The 24,838-nt window shown below is 33.0% G+C and overlaps 1 protein-coding gene across 1 annotated transcript; it reads right to left on the bottom strand.

The window, feature by feature from the left end:
• Positions 1–390: 390 nt before the first annotated feature.
• LOC117345108 (RNA polymerase II subunit A C-terminal domain phosphatase SSU72-like) lies at positions 391–24,608 on the bottom strand. Its single transcript, XM_033908063.1, has 5 exons — positions 24,331–24,608; positions 22,297–22,440; positions 4,127–4,266; positions 3,354–3,472; positions 391–2,785 (listed from the first exon to the last, which is right to left on the bottom strand). The coding sequence occupies exons 1-5, from the start codon at positions 24,420–24,422 to the stop codon at positions 2,684–2,686; spliced, it is 597 nt and encodes a 198-aa protein (XP_033763954.1). The 5' UTR covers positions 24,423–24,608; the 3' UTR covers positions 391–2,683.
• Positions 24,609–24,838: the final 230 nt, after the last annotated feature.

Here is a 24,838-nt window from a genome sequence, read left to right as displayed (position 1 = left end):
CATTTGAAGACCTTGATAGCCCTTCAATCTAGTGTGCTTTGGACTGTTGTTTGTTATTAAAAGTTGTTTTAAGATTTAACACATTTGACCTGGTGTTACCTTAAATGTAGGTCAAGGTCACTCATTTGAAGACCTTGATAGCCCTTCAATCTAGTGTGCTTTGGACTGTTGTTTGTTATTAAAAGTTGTTTTAAGATTTAACACATTTGACCTGGTGTTACCTTAAATGTAGGTCAAGGTCACTCATTTGAAGACCTAATAGCACAACCTAGAACCTCTTGGTTATTGGCAAATCATTGTTTAAAGGGAAAAATTAAAGATGGACTGACCTAGTACCATGGCATAAACTTGCATGTCCTTTTCGGCAGGGGAGATAAAAATGAACGGAAATGATATTTGGCATGTTTTATTACATATTCATCAAATGTACATTGTTACGCAAGATATAACAATTGTCAAGAACATCATAACAGGTGGGTGTCATTCTTGTACCATTATTATTATCGTGAACAAAACTTAATCATGATGAATTCTAGATATCTTGATGCACCTCCTATTCACAATTGTGTAACACTGACAATTTATGTAGTTATTTGTAAAGATCTTTTTGTGAAAAATGTCTCCCTTCATTAATCAATATGTATAATTTGTATTGTATTTAGTTCAGAGAATGTGAAGTCATCATCACTTAATTATTAACTTTACCACAAGTGGCAAAAATGTCGAAAATAATATCAAACTAAAGTATCAAACAAAATATCAAAAATAAACTTATTTTTCATAAATTAATGGGTTTTTTTTTACAATTACTCAGTTAATCATAAAAGGTCTGTTCACTTCCCCTGTATGATACAAATCAGTCTAATATACTGGATGTTGGCTATTCCATTTACTGAAGCCATACTTCAAATTGACTAATGTACCCAAAATTTAGGTACCAATTAAAGCATAATGTAGGGCACTGGAGTCATATAAAAGATGAAGAATGGCAGAGAAACACTTTATAGGTCTACAACGCATATACAATCCCCACTTTATAAACAAACCATAAACATCCAAAGTGGTGTCATATTACTGTACTACCATCATTGGTGTACAGACAATTAACACTATGAATAAGCTCCGAGTCAAACGCTTAAATGACTAAGTAAGCTATGATAACAACAGCACAAAAAATACAATAGATCAAATTTTCAAGTTTTTTTTTTTGCTGAATATCGCTCCATACATATTCATACCATGACAGTGACTTGGCTCAACCCACCATCCATATAGGTACTATCTAACACATACATTACTGATCAAGGACGACAGGTTGTATTTGTACCCTGTGATTCAAATCTGTTTATTACTTTTTACCTTGAAAATTTTGTGTAATACAAGTAAACTTGACTAAAAACTTCCTTTACCCCAGACTGCGACATATTCTCACAGCATTCATCATTCATGTACCTGTATACTACAAATACAAGTGCAGTTATTTGATACATTTCATAGCACTATTTTGGTCTTTTGACATTTGAAATATTTTAATTATACAAAACTAAGATTCAGACAAGTAAGGAATATGTACATTTCATTCCTATATTCTAAAGGTATTGGACATCATCACAGAAAAGAAAACAAATATTCTGTCGTGTCTTGACAGGGGGTGGTCCATCCTCTTAACACCACATATCATTATATGATAATTAAAAATAAAAATATAATTATCTATTTATACATATCTGATATCTGTTCCCTTACAATTTACCTAACCAACTTCTTATCTCCAATTTCAATCTTTTGACAACTTAATTAGAAGTAGATTTGTTTAATGTCTATTTTAAAGGTCTTAATTGTACATTAAAAAACAATTCAAGCTTTTAATAATTCTCTCACTTACAACCAGATAAGTCCCAATACGATTTTAATTTCAAAAAGATTATTCCCAGCATGTCTAGTGCTTATCTCATTCATAACAACAAGAATGATTTTGAAAAGAGCCTCTTAGTTCCTAACAGCTCTAAGATGGAACTTTTCTGACTCAGAGTTACCTCCCTTGTCTCCTGAATATGACATCATTATCTTTGTTACTCCTGAATGGAAGCATTCATTGTTCAGAGTTAAATGTATAATAAAATACATTTTATGGAACAATTTCAAAAATAATTTTTTTGCCAAACCATTAATTCAATCATCCATCATTCTTAAAATACATAATGTGTGTATGATTAACGTCAGAAAAATTGTTTGACATAATCTTATGATATATCAATTCAGACCAAAACTTCTTAAAGCAGTTACTGAATACTGTAAATAAGCCATTGGTCTGTCTTAACAAGTGCACATAACTGCAAATATAATTTACAATCAACAAAGCTATTTCTGAGTACAGATAAAACTGATTGTTTTACCTATACAATTGATGTCCATAGATACATCTCACTGTTAACTAAATGTAAATCCTGCATGATGACAAATAAAAGTAATATGTTTGCTAAATTGAAATGAAAGACTATCAACTCTTTCTTATGAGCATGTACAAACACACTCAATTCAATCTTTATCACTGCAAGTGTACAATTACAAACTGTTCACAGAGTGTCATAAGGACAAATAACATGAAATGTTCACCAAACACAAGATCTGTACAATCTAAAATGACAATCCATTCCAGAATGGATAAAAATGTCCAGACTGTTCAATAGAATATAACCGTATGGAGAATAGGTCGCTGTGCTCTAGTTTCAAAATCTTGAATAATTTCATCCATGTCATTATCAAGGTCATCCGATTCCACCAACTAAAACAAACATTAAAACATTATAAGAATATCTCATTACACATTTGCGTTCCAATAATTGTTGTAATATCTTTGACTGATGCCAACTAAAGAGGTATCTATTTACAATAGAAACACCAACTCAATGATATTTGTGCTGGAAAAACATCAGACTTGTTTGCAGCAAGTGAATCACATCAGTTACTTCCCTTTGCAGATAAAACATCAAGGCCGCTTTCATTATCACGATCAAAATAATTTTCATGATTTTGTAAATTAGACCAGAGTTGTTGATTTATGGACAGGCCTAGTGACTTTTGACAACCTAGTGATTTTTGACAACCTAGTGACTTTTGACAACCTAGTGACTTTTGACAACCTAGTGATTTTTGACAACTAGTGATTTTTGACAACCTAGTGATTTTTGACAATCTAGTGACTTTTGACAACCTAGTGATTTTTGACAAAGACTTTTAAAAGGTTTTACGGACATTGGAATGTCTGTCGAAGATTTATGCAAGAAATGTTATATCTGAAAAATACATAAACCGGTTTATTTGCATTAATGAAAATGTTGTAGAATACTCACCATGCTAGCCAGGTCACAAATCATGAAAGCTCCAATAGTTGCCTCTTCGTGGTTATCCTGTATATCAAGGTTGATAATGTGTACTGGCTCACATTGGTCCTTTAAACGATTCTCCAAATCTGTACAATTTAACAGCATGAACTTCAGACAAGTATGTAATCATGAATTGTAAATATGCTGCATTCCCCTCGTGAATACAGGTTGACAAATCGTTGGGAGGAAAACTGACCATGAGGATCATTCTTGTTCACAATTAAGAAACATTTCACATGATATTAGCCACTGAAAATAACCCTTTCCTTTGATCTTAGACTTCATTAAGGCTTGACAAATACTAAAGTTGAGATATCTAAAGGGGGCTTATATAAGGATAAATATTGTCCTTATTTTTATACAATAGGGAAGTTTTACATTAGGGGAGGTGGCTTATTTGAGGATCGATACTGTACTTATTAACTTTTACATTATGTGAGAGGGCTTATTAGAGGATAAATATGGTACTTTAGTTTTACACTAGGGGCTTATTTGAGGATAAATATGGACGCAACTTTTACACATGGGGCTTATTTGAGGATAAATATGGTACTTTACTTTTACAGTAGGAGAGGGGGCTTAGATGAGGATAAATATGGTTCTTTACTTTTACAGTAGGAGAGGGGGCTTAGATGAGGATAAATATGGACGTAACTTTTACAGTAGGAGAGGGGGCTTAGATGAGGATAAATATGGTAATCATAAACAATAAATGTGTTGCAGATCTACAGTAGACTAACCATCAATCACTTGGTCATACACACGCTCCTCACACGTCACAATCACGTTGAATCTTTCCATGCATGATTGAAACCTCTCTGGCTTTGGTTTGATTCGTCTATTTCTGTCCAACATGTGTAGGATTCCATTTTGTGTATATCTGATTATCACAGTTAAGGATCAAATGTAAATCCAAACCAAATAATTTCTAAATTCTAAAAGGGATCAAAACTTCTTTTCAATAATGTAATAAAATAAATCAAAACCTTCAAATATCACTCAACACATGCATGACATCAAAGTAAGTTTCTTTTTCCAAAGGCTACTTTATACCACAAAATTATGTTTTCTGATAACATGTACCAACATGGTCCCTAAAGTGACACGTACAAACCCGATCTCTATTGGTACATACCAACATGGTCTCTAAAGTGACACGTACAAACATGGTCCCTAAAGTGACATGTACAAACATGGTCCCTAAAGTGACACGTACAAACATGGTCCCTAAAGTGACGCGTACAAACATGGTCCCTAAAGTGACACGTACAAACATGGTCCCTAAAGTGACACATACAAACATGGTCCCTAAAGTGACATGTACAAACATGGTCCCTAAAGTGACACGTACAAACATGGTCCCTAAAGTGACACGTGAAAACATGGTCCCTAAAGTGACACATACAAACATGGTCCCTAAAGTGACACATACAAACATGGTCCCTAAAGTGACACATACCAACATGGTCTCTAAAGTGACACATACAAACATGGTCCCTAATGTGACATGTACAAACACGATCCCTAAAGTGACGCGTACAAACATGGTCCCTAATGTGACACGTACAAACACGATCCCTAAAGTGACACGTACAAACATGGTCTCTAGTGGTACATTTCAATATGAAATCAGGTGACACATATCAATATATGTTGGACGTAACAGCATTGAGGTCAAGGTCATAGTGATCTAATCTTCGTGTGATACACTCCTCTTGTGGGTGGTGAAAATATGCTTCAAGTTCTAATAGTACTGCTCCAGGAAAATTGAACTTCAAATTTTGTAGGTCAAGGTCAAGAGACCAATTTCTGTGCACTACACACTATCTATGAAAGATGAAGGTATGGTTTCCTTCTCATCGATTTATCTTTAACCATTCATTATTGTCTAGAGAGTAGTCATGAAAACTTGACCTTTGACCTGGGGTATATGCTTGTTTTTGATAGGATGTAATTATTTAAGCTGTGTGGCATATCTTTGGAAGTGTCCATATAGACCAATACATTATAACTGGTAAACTATATCAATATTGGACTTTTATTTGTAAGGAATAACACATTGATTCTACAAATATGTGATATGTTAGAACTTAGGTCAATGGCCGATCTTTGAACTTGGGTCAATGGTTGACCTCTGCATATTGGTGTCAATGTGTGATCTCTAATTTACCAGTCATAACAAAATAATTTTTTTTTTTTATCTATGTATTGTGAAACTGCTCTTTACTAGGGTTAAATTTTGTCATCCGTGTACAATACCATTAGTCCGAGGGATCTTTACATTAATTGTCCATAACATACCAGGGTCATATCACAGTGACATCAATGTCAAGCAATAACATTATATGCCCTGTACATACTCCGGCAAATGTTTATACATAGCGGTGTGACCTTTTTATATTGGAGTGACCTTAAATTGTCCTTCAGGTCAGTTGGAATGTAACTTTTGTATACATATCTACACACTACCTCTATGGAATAGAGTTTAATGTGAACCAAGTGATTTTAATGCACAACCTCATACTATGTGTGACGTTGATCAGTGAATTAGTCTGAATGTGTGACCTCTATGTATCAGTTTGAATGTATGACCTTTGTGTATCAGTTTGAATGTATGACCTTTGTGTATCAGTTTGAATGTATGATCTCTGTATTAGTTTGAATATGTGACCTCTGTATCAGTTTGAATATGTGACCTCTGTAACAGTTTGAATGTATGACCTGTGTATCGGTTTGAATGTATGACCTCTGTGTATCAGTTTGAATGTATGACCTCTGTATCAGTTTGAATGTGTGACCTCTGTATCAGTTTGAATGTGACCACTGTATCAGTTTGAATGTGACCACTGTATCAGTTTGAATGTGTGACCTCTGTATCAGTTTGAATGTGTGACCTCTGTATCAGTTTGAATTTGAATGTGTGACCTCTGTATCAGTTTGAATGTGTGACCTCTGTATCAGTTTGAATGTGTGACCTCTGTATCAGTTTGAATGTGTGACCTCTGTATCAGTTTGAATGTGTGACCTCTGTATCAGTTTGAATGTGTGACCTCTGTATCAGTTTGAATGTGACCACTGTATCAGTTTGAATGTGTGACCTCTGTATCAGTTTGAATGTGTGACCTCTGTATCAGTTTGAATGTGACCACTGTATCAGTTTGAATGTGTGACCACTGTATCAGTTTGAATGTGTGACATCTGTATCAGTTTGAATGTGTGACCTCTGTATCAGTTTGAATGTGTGACCTCTGTATCAGTTTGAATGTGTGACCTCTTTATCAGTTTGAATGTGTGACCACTGTATCAGTTTGAATGTATGACATCTGTGTATCAGTTTGAATGAGTGACCTCTGTATCAGTTTGAATGTATGACCTGTGTATCAGTTTGAATGAGTGACCTCTGTATCAGTTTGAATGTATGACCTGTGTATCAGTTTGAATGAGTGACCTCTGTATCAGTTTGAATGTGTGACCTCTGTATCAGTTTGAATGTGTGACCTCTGTATCAGTTTGAATGTGTGACCACTGTATCAGTTTGAATGTATGACATCTGTGTATCAGTTTGAATGAGTGACCTCTGTATCAGTTTGAATGTATGACATCTGTGTATCAGTTTGAATGAGTGACCTCTGTATCAGTTTGAATGTGACCACTTTATCAGTTTGAATGTGTGACCTCTGTATCAGTTTGAATGTGTGACCTCTGTGTATCAGTTTGAATGTGTGACGTCAGTATCAGTTTGAATGTGTAACCTCTGTATTAGTTTGAATGTGTGACGTCTGTATCAGTTTGAATGTATGACCTCTGTATCAGTTTGAATGTATGACCTCTGTATCAGTTTGAATATGTGCCCTCTCTAAGCATCAGTTTGAATGTGTGACCTCTGTGCATTAGTTTGAATGTGTGACATCTGTGTATCAGTTTGAATGTATGACCTCTTGTGTATCAGTTTGAATGTGTCCACTGTATCAGTTTGAATGTGTGACCTCTGTATCAGTTTGAATGTGTGACCTCTGTATCAGTTTGAATGTGACCACTGTATCAGTTTGAATGTGTGACCACTGTATCAGTTTGAATGTGTGACATCTGTATCAGTTTGAATGTGTGACCACTGTATCAGTTTGAATGTATGACATCTGTATCAGTTTGAATGTGTGACCTCTGTATCAGTTTGAATGTGTGACCACTGTATCAGTTTGAATGTATGACATCTGTGTATCAGTTTGAATGAGTGACCTCTGTATCAGTTTGAATGTATGACCTGTGTATCAGTTTGAATGAGTGACCTCTGTATCAGTTTGAATGTGTGACCTCTGTATCAGTTTGAATGTGTGACCTCTGTATCAGTTTGAATGTATGACATCTGTGTATCAGTTTGAATGAGTGACCTCTGTATCAGTTTGAATGTATGACCTGTGTATCAGTTTGAATGAGTGACCTCTGTATCAGTTTGAATGTATGACCTGTGTATCAGTTTGAATGAGTGACCTCTGTATCAGTTTGAATGTGTGACCTCTGTATCAGTTTGAATGTGTGACCTCTGTATCAGTTTGAATGTGTGACCACTGTATCAGTTTGAATGTATGACATCTGTGTATCAGTTTGAATGAGTGACCTCTGTATCAGTTTGAATGTATGACATCTGTGTATCAGTTTGAATGAGTGACCTCTGTATCAGTTTGAATGTGACCACTTTATCAGTTTGAATGTGTGACCTCTGTATCAGTTTGAATGTGTGACCTCTGTGTATCAGTTTGAATGTGTGACGTCAGTATCAGTTTGAATGTGTAACCTCTGTATTAGTTTGAATGCGTGACGTCTGTATCAGTTTGAATGTATGACCTCTGTATCAGTTTGAATGTATGACCTCTGTATCAGTTTGAATATGTGCCCTCTCTAAGCATCAGTTTGAATGTGTGACCTCTGTGCATTAGTTTGAATGTGTGACATCTGTGTATCAGTTTGAATGTATGACCTCTTGTGTATCAGTTTGAATGTGTGACCTCTGTATCAGTTTGAATATGTGACCTCTGTATCAGTTTGAATGAGTGACCTCTGTATCAGTTTGAATGTATGACCTGTGTATCAGTTTGAATGAGTGACCTCTGTATCAGTTTGAATGTATGACCTGTGTATCAGTTTGAATGAGTGACCTCTGTATCAGTTTGAATGTGTGACCTCTGTATCAGTTTGAATGTGTGACCTCTGTATCAGTTTGAATGTGTGACCACTGTATCAGTTTGAATGTATGACATCTGTGTATCAGTTTGAATGAGTGACCTCTGTATCAGTTTGAATGTATGACATCTGTGTATCAGTTTGAATGAGTGACCTCTGTATCAGTTTGAATGTGACCACTTTATCAGTTTGAATGTGTGACCTCTGTATCAGTTTGAATGTGTGACCTCTGCGTATCAGTTTGAATGTGTGACGTCAGTATCAGTTTGAATGTGTAACCTCTGTATTAGTTTGAATGCGTGACGTCTGTATCAGTTTGAATGTATGACCTCTGTATCAGTTTGAATGTATGACCTCTGTATCAGTTTGAATATGTGCCCTCTCTAAGCATCAGTTTGAATGTGTGACCTCTGTGCATTAGTTTGAATGTGTGACATCTGTGTATCAGTTTGAATGTATGACCTCTTGTGTATCAGTTTGAATGTGTGACCTCTGTATCATTTTTTGATGCGTGACTCTTATCAAGTTTGAATGTATGACCTCTGTATCAGTTTGAATGTAAGACCCTTATCGTTTGAATATGTGGCCCTCTCTAAGCATCAAGTTTTGATGTGTGACCTCTGTGCATTAGTTTTGGAATGTTGACATCTGTGTATCAGTTTGAATGTATGACCTCTGTGTATCAGTTTGAATGTGTGACCTCTGTATCAGTTTGAATATGTGACCTCTGTATCAGTTTGAATGTGCGACCTGTGTATCAGTTTAAATGTATGACCTCTGTATCAGTTTGAATGTGTGACCTCTGTATCAGTTTGAATGTGTGACCTCTGTGTATCAGTTTGAATGTGTGACCTCTGTGTATCAGTTTGAATGTGTGACCTCTGTATCAGTTTGAATGTGTGACCTCTGTATCAGTTTTGATGTGCGACATCTGTATCAGTTTGAATGTGTGACCTCTGTATCAGTTTGAATGTGTGACCTCTGTATCAGTTTGAATGTGTGACCTCTGTATCAGTTTGAATGTGTGACCTCTGTATCAGTTTGAATGTGTGACCTCTGTATCAGTTTGAATGTATGACTTCTGTGTATCAGTTTGAATGTATGACCTCTGTATCAGTTTGAATGTATGACTTCTGTGTATCAGTTTGAATGTGTGACCTCTGTATCTGTTTGAATGTGTGACCTCTGTATCAGTTTGAATGTGACCTCTGTATCAGTTTGAATGTGACCTCTGTATCAGTTTGAATGTGTGACCTCTGTATCAGTTTGAATATGTGACCTCTGTATCAGTTTGAATGTGTGACCACTGTATCAGTTTGAATGTATGACCTCTGTATCAGTTTGAATGTATGACCTCTGTATCAGTTTGAATATGTGCCCTCTCTAAGCATCAGTTTGAATGTGTGACCTCTGTGCATTAGTTTGAATGTGTGACATCTGTGTATCAGTTTGAATGTATGACCTCTTGTGTATCAGTTTGAATGTGTGCCCTCTCTAAGCATCAGTTTGAATATGTGACCTCTGTGCATTAGTTTGAATGTGTGACCACTGTATCAGTTTGAATGTATGACCTCTGTGTATTAGTTTGAATATGTGATCTCTGTGTATCAATTTGAATGTGTGACCTCTGTGCATCAGTTTGAATCTGTGACCTCTGTATCAGTTTGAATGTATGACCTCTGTGTATCACTTTGAATGTGTGACCTCTGTATCAGTTTGAATGTGTGACCTCTGTGCATCAGTTTGAATGTGTGACCTCTGTATCAGTTTGAATGTATGACTTCTGTGTATCAGTTTGAATGTGTGACCTCTGTATCAGTTTGAATGTATGACCTGTGTATCAGTTTGAATGTGCGACCTCTGTATCAGTTTGAATGTGTGAGTCTGTGTATCAGTTTGAATGTATGATCTTTGTGTTTCAGTTAGAATGTATGACCTCTGTTATGAGTATTCAGAGTAAATGAGGGACCTGTATGTTATGAGTATTCAGGGTAAATGAGGGACCTATATGTTATGAGTATTCAGAGTAAATGAGGGACCTGTATGTTATGAGTATTCAGAGTAAATGAGACCTGTGTGTTATGATTATTCAGAGTAAATGAGGGACCTGTATGTTATGAGTATTCAGAGTAAATGAGGGATCTGTATGTTATGAGTATTCAGAGTAAATGAGGGACCTGTGTGTTATGAGTATTCAGAGTAAATGAGACCTGTGTGTTATGAGTATTCAGAGTAAATGAGGGACCTGTATGTTATGAGTATTCAGAGTAAATGAGGGACCTGTATGTTATGAGTATTCAGAGTAAATGAGACCTGTATGTTATGAGTATTCAGAGTAAATGAGACCTGTGTGTTATGAGTATTCAGAGTAAATGAGACCTGTGTGTTATGAGTATTCAGGGTAAATGAGGGACCTGTGTGTTATGAGTATTCAGAGTAAATGAGGGACCTGTGTGTTATGAGTATTCAGAGTAAATGAGACCTGTATGTTATGAGTATTCAGAGTAAATGAGACCTGTGTGTTATGAGTATTCATGGTAAATGAGGGACCTGTGTGTTATGAGTATTCAGAGTAAATGAGGGACCTGTGTGTTATGAGTATTCAGAGTAAATGAGGGACCTGTGTGTTATGAGTATTCAGAGTAAATGAGGGTCCTGTATGTTATGTGTATTCAGAGTAAATGAGGGACCTGTATGTTATGAGTATTCAGAGTAAATGAGGGACCTGTATGTTATGTGTATTCAGAGTAAATGAGGGTCCTGTATGTTATGTGTATTCAGAGTAAATGAGGGACCTGTATGTTATGAGTATTCAGAGTAAATGAGGGACCTGTATGTTATGAGTAATCAGGGTAAATGAGGGACCTGTGTGTTATGAGTATTCAGGGTAAATGAGGGACCTGTGTGTTGAGTATTCAGAGTAAATGAGAGACCTGAATGTTATGAGTATTCAGAGTAAATGAGAGACCTGTATGTTATGAGTAATCAGAGTAAATGAGGCACCTGTGTGTTGAGTATTCAGAGTAAATGAGGGACCTGTATGTTATGAGTATTCAGAGTAAATGAGGGACCTGTATGTTATGAGTATTGAGAGTAAATGAAGGACCTGTATGTTATGAGTATTCAGAGTAAATGAGACCTGAATGTTATGAGTATTCAGAGTAAATGAGGGACCTGTATGTTATGAGTAATCAGAGTAAATGAGGGACCTTTAATAGGACATCTTACTTTACCTTAGATGCCTTGCAGTTAATTTTGACCTTGACATACAGTCCTGAAAGAAGTATACTACATAACTGCCTTGTCACTTTTCATCTATCCAGAAAATCATACTGACCTACACCTATCTTCAGCCAAACAGAATTATTGCCTTGTCAAGATGGATGGTCAAACCAGAATTATGGCCTTGTCAAGATGGATGGTCAAACCAGAATTATGGCCTTGTCAAGATGGATGGTCAAACCAGAATTATGGCCTTGTCAAGATGGATGGTCAAACCAGAATTATGGCCTTGTCAAGATGGATGGGCAAACAAATCAACAAGCTTGATATGCTTCCCAGAAAACTTATGGGGGGAGTATTCAATGGGTGGCTTGGTAACACACTTGCCTTTCACGTAGGTGACCAGGGTTTGATTTCCCGATTGGACACAAGAATGTATTGGAGTGTGATTAATATTAGATGGTCTTGTAATTGTAAAATAAATGAATTCTATAATTACCATACAATGTAGTAGAAATGAGTAAGGGATTGATGCATTTATGAATAAGTCTAGATATCAAATGTAAACTGTACAAGTATTGGTGTTATCTAAATATATTCATGCTTTAAGTTATAAATTGTTTTCCACCCAACACCAGGCCACTTTGAGGCAGAAATAGTGCATGTAATATTGTTTGTGTATTACTGTATATGCAATATATTCTTATTTTTGTTTTTAGTGGATGTTATATATATTTATAATACAGTATATTCCTATTGTAATATATTTCTGTTGTAGTATGTAAAACAGTATATTACTATTGTAATATATTCCTGTTGTAGTATGTCATACAGTATATTCCTATTGTAATATATTTCTGTTGTAGTATGTAATACAGTATATTACTATTGTAATATATTCCTGTTGTAGTATGTCATACAGTATATTCCTATTGTAATATATTTCTGTTGTAGTATGTCATACAGTATATTACTATTGTAATATATTCTTGTTGTTGTATGTAATACAGTATATTACTATTGTAATATATTCCTGTTGTAGTATGTAATACAGTATATTCCTATTGTAATATATTTCTGTTCTAGTATGTAATACAGTATATTCCTATTGTAATATATTTCTGTTGTAGTATGTCATACAGTATATCACTATTGTAATATATTTCTGTTGTAGTATGTAAAACAGTATATTACTATTGTAATATATTCCTGTTGTAGTATGTCATACAGTATATTCCTATTGTAATATATTTCTGTTGTAGTATGTAATACAGTATATTACTATTGTAATATATTCCTGTTGTAGTATGTCATACAGTATATTCCTATTGTAATATATTTCTGTTGTAGTATGTCATACAGTATATTACTATTGTAATATATTCTTGTTGTTGTATGTAATACAGTATATTACTATTGTAATATATTCCTGTTGTAGTATGTAATACAGTATATTCCTATTGTAATATATTTCTGTTCTAGTATGTAATACAGTATATTCCTATTGTAATATATTTCTGTTGTAGTATGTCATACAGTATATCACTATTGTAATATATTTCTGTTGTAGTATGTAATACAGTATATTCCTATTGTAATATATTTCTGTTGTAGTATGTCATACAGTATATTACTATTGTAATATATTCTTGTTGTTGTATGTAATACAGTATATTACTATTGTAATATATTCCTGTTGTAGTATGTAATACAGTATATTCCTATTGTAATATATTTCTGTTCTAGTATGTAATACAGTATATTCCTATTGTAATATATTCCTGTTGTAGTATGTAATACAGTATATTCCTTTTGTAATATATTCCTCTTGTAGTGTAATACAGTATATTCCTATTGTAGTATGTAATACAGTATATTCCTATTGTAATATGTAATACAGTATATTACTATTGTAATATATTCCTGTTGTAGTATGTAATACAGTATATTCCTATTGTAATATGTAATACAGTATATTACTATTGTAATATATTCCTGTTGTAGTATGTAATACAGTATATTCCTATTGTAATATATTTCTGTTGTAATATGTAATACAGTATATTCCTATTGTAGTATGTAATACAGTATATTCCTATTGTAATATGTAATACAGTATATTACTATTAATATATTCCTGTTGTAGTATGTAATACAGTATATTCCTATTGTAATATGTAATACAGTATATTACTATTGTAATATATTCCTGTTGTAGTATGTAATACAGTATATTCCTATTGTAATATGTAAAACAGTATATTACTAATGTAATATATTCCTGTTGTAGTATGTAATACGGTATATTCCTATTGTAATATATTCCTGTTGTAGTATGTAATACAGTATATTCCTATTGTAATATATTCCTGTTGTAGTATGTAAAACGGTATATTCCTATTGTAATATATTCCTATTGTAGTATGTAATATAGTATATTCCTATTGTAATATATTCCTGTTGTAGTATGTAATACAGTATATTCCTATTGTAATATATTTCTGTTGTAGTATGTAATACAGTATATTCCTATTGTAATATATTCCTGTTGTAGTATGTTATACAGTATATTCCTATTGTAATATATTTTTGTTGTAGTATAAAACAGTATATTCCTATTGTAATGCATTTCTGTGGTAGTATGTAATACAGTATATTACTATTGTAATGCATTTCTGTGGTAGTATGTAATACAGTATATTCCTATTGTAATATATTCCTGTTGTGGTATGTAATACAGTATATTACTATTGTAATATATTCCTGTTGTATGTAATACAGTATATTCCTATTGTAATATATTTCTGTTGTAGTATGTAATACAGTATATTCCTATTGTAATATATTCCTGTTGTAGTATGTAATACAGTACATTCCTATTGTAATATATTTCTGCTGTAGTAATACAGTATATTCCTATTGTAATATATTCCTGTTGTAGTATGTAATACAGTATATTACTATTGTAATATATTCCTGTTGTATGTAATACAGTATATTACTATTGTAATATATTCCTGTTGTAGTATGTAATACAGTATATTCCTATTGTAATATGTAATACAGTATATTACTATTGTAATATATTCCTCTTGTAGTGTAATACAGTATATTCCTATTGTAGTATGTAATACAGTATATTCCTATTGTAATATGTAATACAGTATATTACTATTGTAATATATTCCTGTTGTAGTATGTAATACAGTATATTCCTATTGTAATATGTAATACAGTATATTACTATTGTAATATATTCCTGTTGTAGTATGTAATACAGTATATTCCTATTGAAATATATTTCTGTTGTAATATGTAATACAGTATATTCCTATTGTAGTATGTAATACAGTATATTCCTATTGTAATATATTCCTGTTGTAGTATGTAATACAGTATATTCCTATTGTAATATATTCCTGTTGTAGTATGTTATACAGTATATTCCTATTGTAATATATTTCTGTTGTAGTATAAAACAGTATATTCCTATTGTAATGCATTTCTGTGGTAGTATGTAATACAGTATATTACTATTGTAATGCATTTCTGTGGTAGTATGTAATACAGTATATTCCTATTGTAATATATTCCTGTTGTGGTATGTAATACAGTATATTACTATTGTAATATATTCCTGTTGTATGTAATACAGTATATTCCTATTGTAATATATTCCTGTTGTAGTATGTAATACAGTATATTCCTATTGTAATATATTCCTGTTGTAGTATGTAATACAGTATATTCCTATTGTAATATATTTCTGCTGTAGTAATACAGTATATTCCTATTGTAATATATTCCTGTTGTAGTATGTAATACAGTATATTACTATTGTATGTAATACAGTATATTCCTATTGTAATATATTACTGCTGTAGCATGTAATACAGTATATTACTATTGTAATATATTCCTGTTGTAGTATGTCATATAGTATATTCCTATTGCAATATATTCCTGTTGTAGTATGTAATACAGTATATTACTATTGTAATATATTCCTGTTGTAGTATGTAATACAGTATATTCCTATTGTAATATATTCCTGTTGTAGTTAGTAATACCCTACTATTGTAATATATTCCTGTTGTAGTATGTCATATAGTATATTCCTATTGCAATATATTCCTGTTGTAGTATGTAATACAGTATATTACTATTGTAATATATTCCTGTTGTAGTATGTAATACAGTATATTACTATTGTAATATATTCCTGTTGTAGTTAGTAATACAGTATATTCCTATAGTAATATATTTCTGTTGTAATATGTAAAACAGTATATTCCTATTGTAATATATTCCTGTTGTAGTATGTAATACAGTATATTACTATTGTAATGCATTTCTGTGGTAGTATGTAATACAGTATATTCCTATTGTAATATATTCCTGTTGTGGTATGTAATACAGTATATTACTATTGTAATATATTCCTGTTGTATGTAATACAGTATATTCCTATTGTAATATATTCCTGTTGTAGTATGTAATACAGTATATTCCTATTGTAATATATTCCTGTTGTAGTATGTAATACAGTATATTCCTATTGTAATATATTTCTGCTGTAGTAATACAGTATATTCCTATTGTAATATATTCCTGTTGTAGTATGTAATACAGTATATTACTATTGTAATATATTCCTGTTGTATGTAATACAGTATATTCCTATTGTAATATATTCCTGCTGTAGTATGTAATACAGTATATGCCTATTGTAATATATTCCTGTTGTAGTATGTAATACAGTATATTCCTATTGTAATATATTCCTGTTGTTGTATGTAATACAGTATATTCCTATTGTAATATATTTCTGTTGTAGTATGTAATACAGTATATTCCTATTGTAATATATTCCTGTTGTTGTATGTAATACAGTATATTCCTATTGTAATATATTCCTGTTGTAGTATGTAATACAGTATATTCCTATTGCAATATATTCCTGTTGTAGTATGTAATACAGTATATTACTATTGTAATATATTCCTGTTGTAGTATGTAATACAGTATATTCCTATTGTAATATATTTCTGTTGTAGTATGTAATACAGTATATTGCTTTTGTAATATATTCCTGTTGTAGTATGTAATACAGTATATTCCTCTTGTAATATATTTTTGTTGTAGTATGTAATACAGTATATTCCTATTGTAATATATTCCTGTTGTAGTATGTAATACAGTATATTACTATTGTAATATATTTCTGTTGTAGTATGAAATACAGTATATTCCTATTGTAATGCATTTCTGTTGTAGTATGTAATACAGTATATTCCTGTTGTAGTATGTAATACAGTATATTCCTATTGTAATATATTCCTGTTGTAGTATGTAAAACAGTATATTCCTATTGTAATATATTTCTGTTGTAGTATGTAATACAGTGTATTCCTATTGTAATATATTCCTGTTGTAGTATGTAACACAGTATATTCCTATTGTAATATATAATCTATTTTTGCTGTAGTATTTGTAATCTATTTTTGCTGTAGTATTTGTAATCTATTTTTGCTGTAGTATTTGTAATATATTTTTGCTGTAGTATTTGTAATATATTTTTGCTGTAGTATTTGTAATTTATTCCTATATTTGTGTTGAGGTACTGTTATATATTTCCTGTACAGTAATATATCAATAAAAGTAACTGATGGATATTCTTGGTGTTGTTACATTGCTATGGAATCTGTACAAATATCAATCATAACTTATACCACATTTATTCCAATAAACTCTCTTCCTACATTTTTTATCTTTTCAAACCATGAAAGAACTTTTCACATGATCTATACTTAATGTTCAGGACTGACCCTCAGGATTTTTAAATTTTTTTTTTTAATGCCACTTCGGTATAGAATGCAAAATTTTTCAAGTGTTTATTAGAATAAATATGGTATGATGAATGATGAAACCTTGACAATTCAATACAAATGCACTGATACCTGTCAAAGCTCCTTTCATATTAACATCAAGTTATTGATCAAACAAGGAACATGGATGTGTTTTTGACATTTATATCAATATAGCATCCATATTCCTTTTATTGCGATCAATCAAATAATAATTTCTGGTGTTTCTGTCTTCACTTCATTCTTCTCTCAACAGCCATGGTTGTTTGGACATGAGCAGGTTCTGGACAGGCCATCAAAACGTCAGCCTCCAGGAAAAGTTCCTAATTGATCCAGTGTATTGCAAAACGTCGATTGCCATCTCGTTGGTTTGGTAAAGTTTTCTGAAACCGAGTGCAATGCAGAGAATCCTGCAAGTGCAGGCTTTAAATTGTTTTTAAAGATTTTGTTAAATATTAAATCTCAGGTTTTAAAGTCACATGTCCCTTTATCTAATATAGCAATTAATATTGCTTTACTTGTAAACTTGTGCTGCGAGTAAAAAACAGTGAAAACTAACTTTTTCAAATTAATTCTACTTACTATTCATTATTTCAAAATATGTTTTTTTTATGAAATACAATTCGGCCCTAATAGGCAACTCTAATAAAAACATCAATTTATTCAATGATATGGTTTCTTATTTCCTCAGACACTTATTGATGATACCATGATTTATTCCTCAACAATCTCAATTGTTACTCTTGTAAACTATGCTCTGGTGACAGGAAATTTATGTTAGAAACCAGAGGTAGACCTTATAATACAAGAGGCCCAAAGGGCCTGTATCGCTCACTTGATTCTACAGAAACTTTGAAGCTGATCTAGGTCATTTCTGCAGATACTATGCCGATTACCACTTTATTCAAATATCAGAATAGGCTAGGTTTATTAAAGTCAAAAAATATAATCTAGTCCTTCATTCCAGCATACTATTGGTTCAATATCAGGTCTCAAGAGTTTCTTGGCTATTGAGAAATCATTGTTTAAAGATTTTAGTCTATTTGACCCCTGTGACCTCAAATGTACGTCAAGGTCATTCATTTGAACAAACTTTGTAGTCTTTCACCCCAGCATGTTACAGGCCCAATATCAACTCCCTAGGCCTCTTGGTTATTGAGAAGAAGTCGTTTAACATTTGAACCTATTTGAGCCCTGTGAATGTAGATCAAGGTCATTTATTTGAACAAACTTGGTAGCCATTCACCCCAGCATACTACAGGCCCAATATCTACTCCCTGGGTCTCTTGGTTATTGGTTATTGGTTACTGAGAAGTTGTTTAAAGAAAGTTGACATGGCCAGATGGATGCCAGACCACGGCATAAGTTCACTGTCCTTCAGGCCGGTGAGCTAATAATGCTAATGCTAGGAAAGGTGTTTTCAAGAGTTTCTACTTCTTTATTCTGTGGCCAGGGGTCTTAAATATGTATTTATAGGATACTGCAGTAAACATTCATGTCTTTACACTGAACTTTCATCATTTGTTGCAGAGTTTACTGGTGTATAATATTAGCTTTTGATGATATTGTGCATTTGTATAGAAACTTATAAAGTATTATTTCTACTGTTCACGAAATAATCCCAACCACAATTATCAGGAACAAATCAGTTCAAACTTTTTTGTCTTTAAATATTGCATCAACATCTATAATTTAATATACTTTTTGCATTGTATTGAATTTTCCTTACATTATATCCATATGGATAAACATGGCCGAATATAAAACTGAGGGAAAATATCTCATTTTATGAATAATTCTATCTCTTTTCTCTGTTTCAGATACTTCTTGTTATTTCACTATCTTATAAAACATCGAACATATTCAATCTTAATTCTGACAGTTTGTATCAAAAATCTATTTTCTTTAGGTATGAATCAAAATCAGATCCTGAGTATTCAATTGTAAAGAGTGAAGAATGACAATTAAGGATTTATTTCAATGACTAGCAGTACTCTCAGTGTCCAGTATAATTTCTTCCATGGATGGAAGTTTAATTTGTGGGACACTTTGTGGGAACAAAGGTTCCTGATGCAGAACAAGACAGGTTAGGTATTATATAATAATTGATTATTTCATATATCTAACCTATCTTCTTTTGTGTCAGGAACCTAATGTTGGATTACACTAAAATGATTAACAAAGGTCCAATGGGCCCGAATCACTCACCTGCTATCCAGTGATACTTTTTATACATAATTAAGACCAAGTGTATCAGAGACCAGATTTAAGACATCAGGGCCTCGTGATTATTTGAAACGTTGTCTTTTTCAATATTTTGGCCAATTTAACTCTTTCAAATTTAAATCATGGTCAAAGTCATTCATTTGAACAAACTTCCTAGCCTTCACCTAGGTACACTACAAGCCAACTATAAGGTCTCTTGACGTTTTAGTTAATGAAAGGAAATCATGGAAATATTTTTATCTATTGATCCCTGTGACCTTGAATGTAGGTTAATGTCATTCATTTGAACAAAGGTGGTAGCCCTTCATCCCAGCATACTACAGTCCCAATATTAGGTCTCTGGGCCTTTTGATTATAGAGACGAAGTTGTTTAAATGGGAAAGTTAATGCAGGATTCACAGCTGGACTACGGACGCCGTGCCACGGCATAAGCTCACTTGCCCTTTGAGCAAGTGAGCTACAAAAATGAACAACAGTTCTTGATGAGAATACAGGTTAGATGTTATGTAATAATAGATTATTTCAAAATATCTAACCCATCTTCATTTGTGTCAGGAACCTCTGGTTGAAACATACAAAAATGATGGTTAGATTCCACTGTTGATGAAAATTACTGTTTACACTGCCTCTAATCCATTCGACCATTGTTATGGTCACAATTGCTGGATGTGACAGACTTTGTAAAGTGAATACTAGATTTCTAAATCATTAACCACTTACAATAATAGAACAGATTCAAGCCATTAATCAGGAACACAGATAGTATCTTCCACATCTATTCTATTGAATTGTTCTCTTTCCATAACTCTCAGATCAGTATATATTTTACAAGGCCCTTGCAATTATGTCCACATGGATTTCAGCAATCGATCACCACTAACAACGCATTATGATTTTTAATGTATTCCTGACATAACTCAAAATGTTGAAAAAAAAAATAAACAAAATGCTCTATATTATCAAAAGAAACTTTTTAATGATACCTGTTCAAAAACAATTTTCTTATCTCGATTGTTATGGTTTTGAACCTCTACTATTGAATTCAGGAAAAAAATCTGATTCTCATCATTAAATCTGCATGGAAGAAATTTTGTCATCTATCCTATTTAATAGTGTCCAGGAAATTAATGAGTTTTAATATGTGGACAATTCTATTCAAAGTCAAATTTTGACACCGATGCCCAAATCAGTTTGGTAATTAACACTTTCAAAGGTTAAAGCCAAGAAGACAAAGCTTATATCCATGTCCTGCTATAAAATCATTATAATTTAATTCAAAAACACCTACAACTCAAAATGAAAGAGACACTTTAATGAACTTTTATACATGCATACATTTTTTATCAACAGCATGGAAAAGAATGCTACTAATTAATCTCTACAAAAATAATTTTCAGTAATAGCAAGTAGTCCTAATAAGTCCTAATAAATACTTGTGTAGTATCAGATATATCAATGGCAAACATAATTAGTAGATTTAACCTCTGACCCCAGTCTTGAAGGCTGTAATATGTTACCTTACAAGAAAGAAGAGTTCAACAATGGAAACATTGCATACAACCTTAACAGGTAAATTCTACAAACTACAGCAAATAACATTTTATGTTATTAACGAATATTAAGAACCTTCTGAGTAAGTAGAAAAAAAATTGTGTTTGATGATTCCATACATGTATTTATAAATTAACATTTTTGTTTCCTGTTTGATGAACATTCACCAAAGACACACAAGCATTGATATTGGAATGAGAATGAATTGATACCACCTTCTCTCCAATACAGTCATACAGGCTACAGCAATCCACATATTCACTTTGTCAACAATGGCCCACTTCTCTATTGGCATCGCAGGTACAAGGACAACTGGAATGGAAAGAAATTGGCAAGTACATGTGTATGTGTTATTGGCAGTGTATTATACAACACTTATACAAATTTAATGTCACTATGATGTTGAAGAAATTTATGAGTATCAAACTTCATTTCCACAGATAATACTTATTTTATATTTTACTAATACATCACATCAATATCTATTCTAACTTGGTAAATTCTTTAATGTAGCATATTTTGTTCACTGCTCTTAAACATCTCCTTCAATTAAGTTTAACCCAAGACCAATGAAAAGTGTAGCAGATACAGTGTATGCGTACATGTACATAGTTTCCCCGTTGCCTCTGCCAAGGGATGGCTCATGGACCATAGGTTTACTAATCCAGAGCTTCACTGGTTGAGCTTGAGTGAAATTTTAACTTTAGCTGCGGCAGTAACAAGCACATTTCCCCTTGTTATGCAATACAGAAGCAGGTTGCATTACATATTTACCCAGCCTGTTTGTGTATCCGAGATACCTTCCTCCCCAATTAACTTCAATCTGTTTACCATATCTTACACCTGTATGAAACAAAAAAGGATACAATTCTGGGTTTTTGTCCACCAAGTCATTATACATCTCATCATAAGTGGTGTTGAAATCGTAAATATTTGGACGATCTGGTGCTGGACCCGGCAGTTTAACTTGGCTTCCGGTCCCAAACGATTTGACACGATATCCACGCTTACTGTCAACAGAATCAAGGATGCAGACATTAATCTTATAGTAGGAATGTTACTGATCTGAAAAGCGATCACTTTTGACCTTCAATATTTCTCTCACCTAATATTAGGTTAATAGGATTTCAATATCATTGTTGTTTCTTTTTCAAAAAGTGCAAAATTGTTATCAATTAATTTGTCATATGACCTATCCCACATTTAACATTTTGTTTTCAATAAAAGAGGCTCATAGACCTTAATGGTCACCTGAGTTTTGAAATATTTCAGTCAATTTGACCCTTTTCGACCCCGCACATCAGCCCTGGGGTCAGTCAGACCAACATGTGCATACCATCAAACTATCATCCCAATCGGCTTATTCAAACCAATTTTGAATTAATTCCATTAGAAATCACTATCAATAGTTGATTCTATCTTTAGGTTTTAAGAAGATTTTTGAAATTTCAGTCAATGTTTACCCTTTAACAATGTTGGTTGACGTTTGGTCATGAAAAGGTTTTGGCAAAGATTCATTAAAATTGGCTCAGGGGTTTCTGAGAAGTACAAAATGTAAACTGTTTAAGGACAGACAACGTATGAGACATTATGAGTGAAAAATACGTCAAAACAGACAAAAGGCAATCAGATCAGGTCACTTGAGACTTTGTCTGGGGTTAAAAAATGACGTCAAAACCGTTTTCAATATCATAACATTGATCTTAAAAACAACAGATTTGGGTATTTAAATGCAATATTCCTTAATGATTGGTTCAACTAATTTTAAAGGAATCTATCCTTATAATAGTCCATCAACATGTGGTATTCTTAAAACAAGATGGCAATCTATTTGTCAGCAATTTTGTCTTTCCAGTCTTAAAATTCAGAAATATTTTAGGTTTTTTTTTGTGATGGTGCAATTTTTTTTAAATGCTACATGCAAAACAAACTTTACTGCTTGTATCTGCATTAAACAATAATAAAAATTTATTTGCTATTTTGTGTTGTACAAACTTAAACAAAGGGAGCCCAACGACTTCCACAAATGTGCAACCCATCCTTAAATCCCAATGTTGGTTCACTACCACTCTGGTTGCGTGGCACAGTCCCAACACATTTTCCTTTCCTCGAGACAGACGGGGTTCGATTCCCCTGATAGGAAAAGAAAAGATATATAGAGTCACCTGCCCCACCACCTGGGGTTTTTCCCGGGTTCTTCGGTTTTCTCCAAAAGGATCCCTTGCACTCTTCAATCCCAGGCAACAAGTGATTAACATAAGTTGATTTAACTCGTTTTGTAATTGTTGTAAAAATGAATAAAGTTTACATTTAATAAGCAATTATCATCATTAAGACGTAGAAACATTCTATTCTTCCAGAAGGGTCAACTCCAGCTGGGCCACAAGTTTTTGTCCTGTTTAAAATATTGCTCAAGTGCAATGAGGGACAAATGCTGTAGGTCATGTCACACCAATGTTTGACCTGAACAGTGAAGCCAATTGACTTTAAGCTTCTGCTCACCAAGTAAATTCCTACACACCCAACTTTTACAATAGCTGCTCCCTCTGCTCTCCTGTACTCAAGTAGTCTTTAAACTCAACAACCTTAACCACATCTAGGTTTTTGAATCTCCAACAAAGCCCACCAACCTGAAATTCCTATGAAGCTGATATGTTTCAGAGTTTGGTTGTTAAACATTGTAACAACATAGAAATATGTAACATGAGCCTGGGTTTGAAGCAACAAGTTTCTACAGACTGCTTTCAATTCAATTTCTTATCCTTTACTCAATATGGTTACAGGGCATCTTATTCGAAAGACATTTGACTGGTGTTGTTTATTCAATCGTGTCATTATACCTAAAGTGTTCGAATCCATTAACATCATCATTTTTGCCGTTAAACCAGACATTCCCTCACCTGAGAATATTGTGTGCCTCCATACTTCTATTTTGATTGCTAGAGCAAACCACGGCAAATTTCACATTCATTGTGGTATTAGTGTCAACCATTTTGACAATTGTGCGGTCTTTTTTGTGAAAATGTTTTGTTTAATTAACACCGCTGCAATATAAAATATTCAGGTGACTACGCAGGCTTCATATCAGAATGTCAAACTGCTCGATTATTGTAGATTAAAATACGTAAATATTCTACGAAATACACTGCCACAAACGTAAACTTCCGGTTTGTTTTTAATATTGACGTTCGTATAATTTCAAGATTCATAAACTAACGAAAACCAACACCGATGTCGTATTTGTTTTCCTTTGATTCTCTGATTCAGTTTGATGAAATTCATGTAAAATACTGCAGTTACATAATAATATATATCAGAAATAAATGCAAATCCATTGAAATGGATTGAAAGTGGGAAATTGATATATGTTCGTTTCGGTTCTAAAATTCCGAAAGTTATACTTTACAG

The sequence above is a fragment of the Pecten maximus genome, chromosome 16 (assembly GCF_902652985.1).
Source record: "Pecten maximus chromosome 16, xPecMax1.1, whole genome shotgun sequence".
In the NCBI taxonomy this organism is placed as follows: Eukaryota; Metazoa; Mollusca; class Bivalvia; order Pectinida; family Pectinidae; genus Pecten; species Pecten maximus.
The sequence above is the reverse complement of the archived record's forward strand: the minus strand, read 5'-3'. Positions and strand labels throughout refer to the sequence as shown.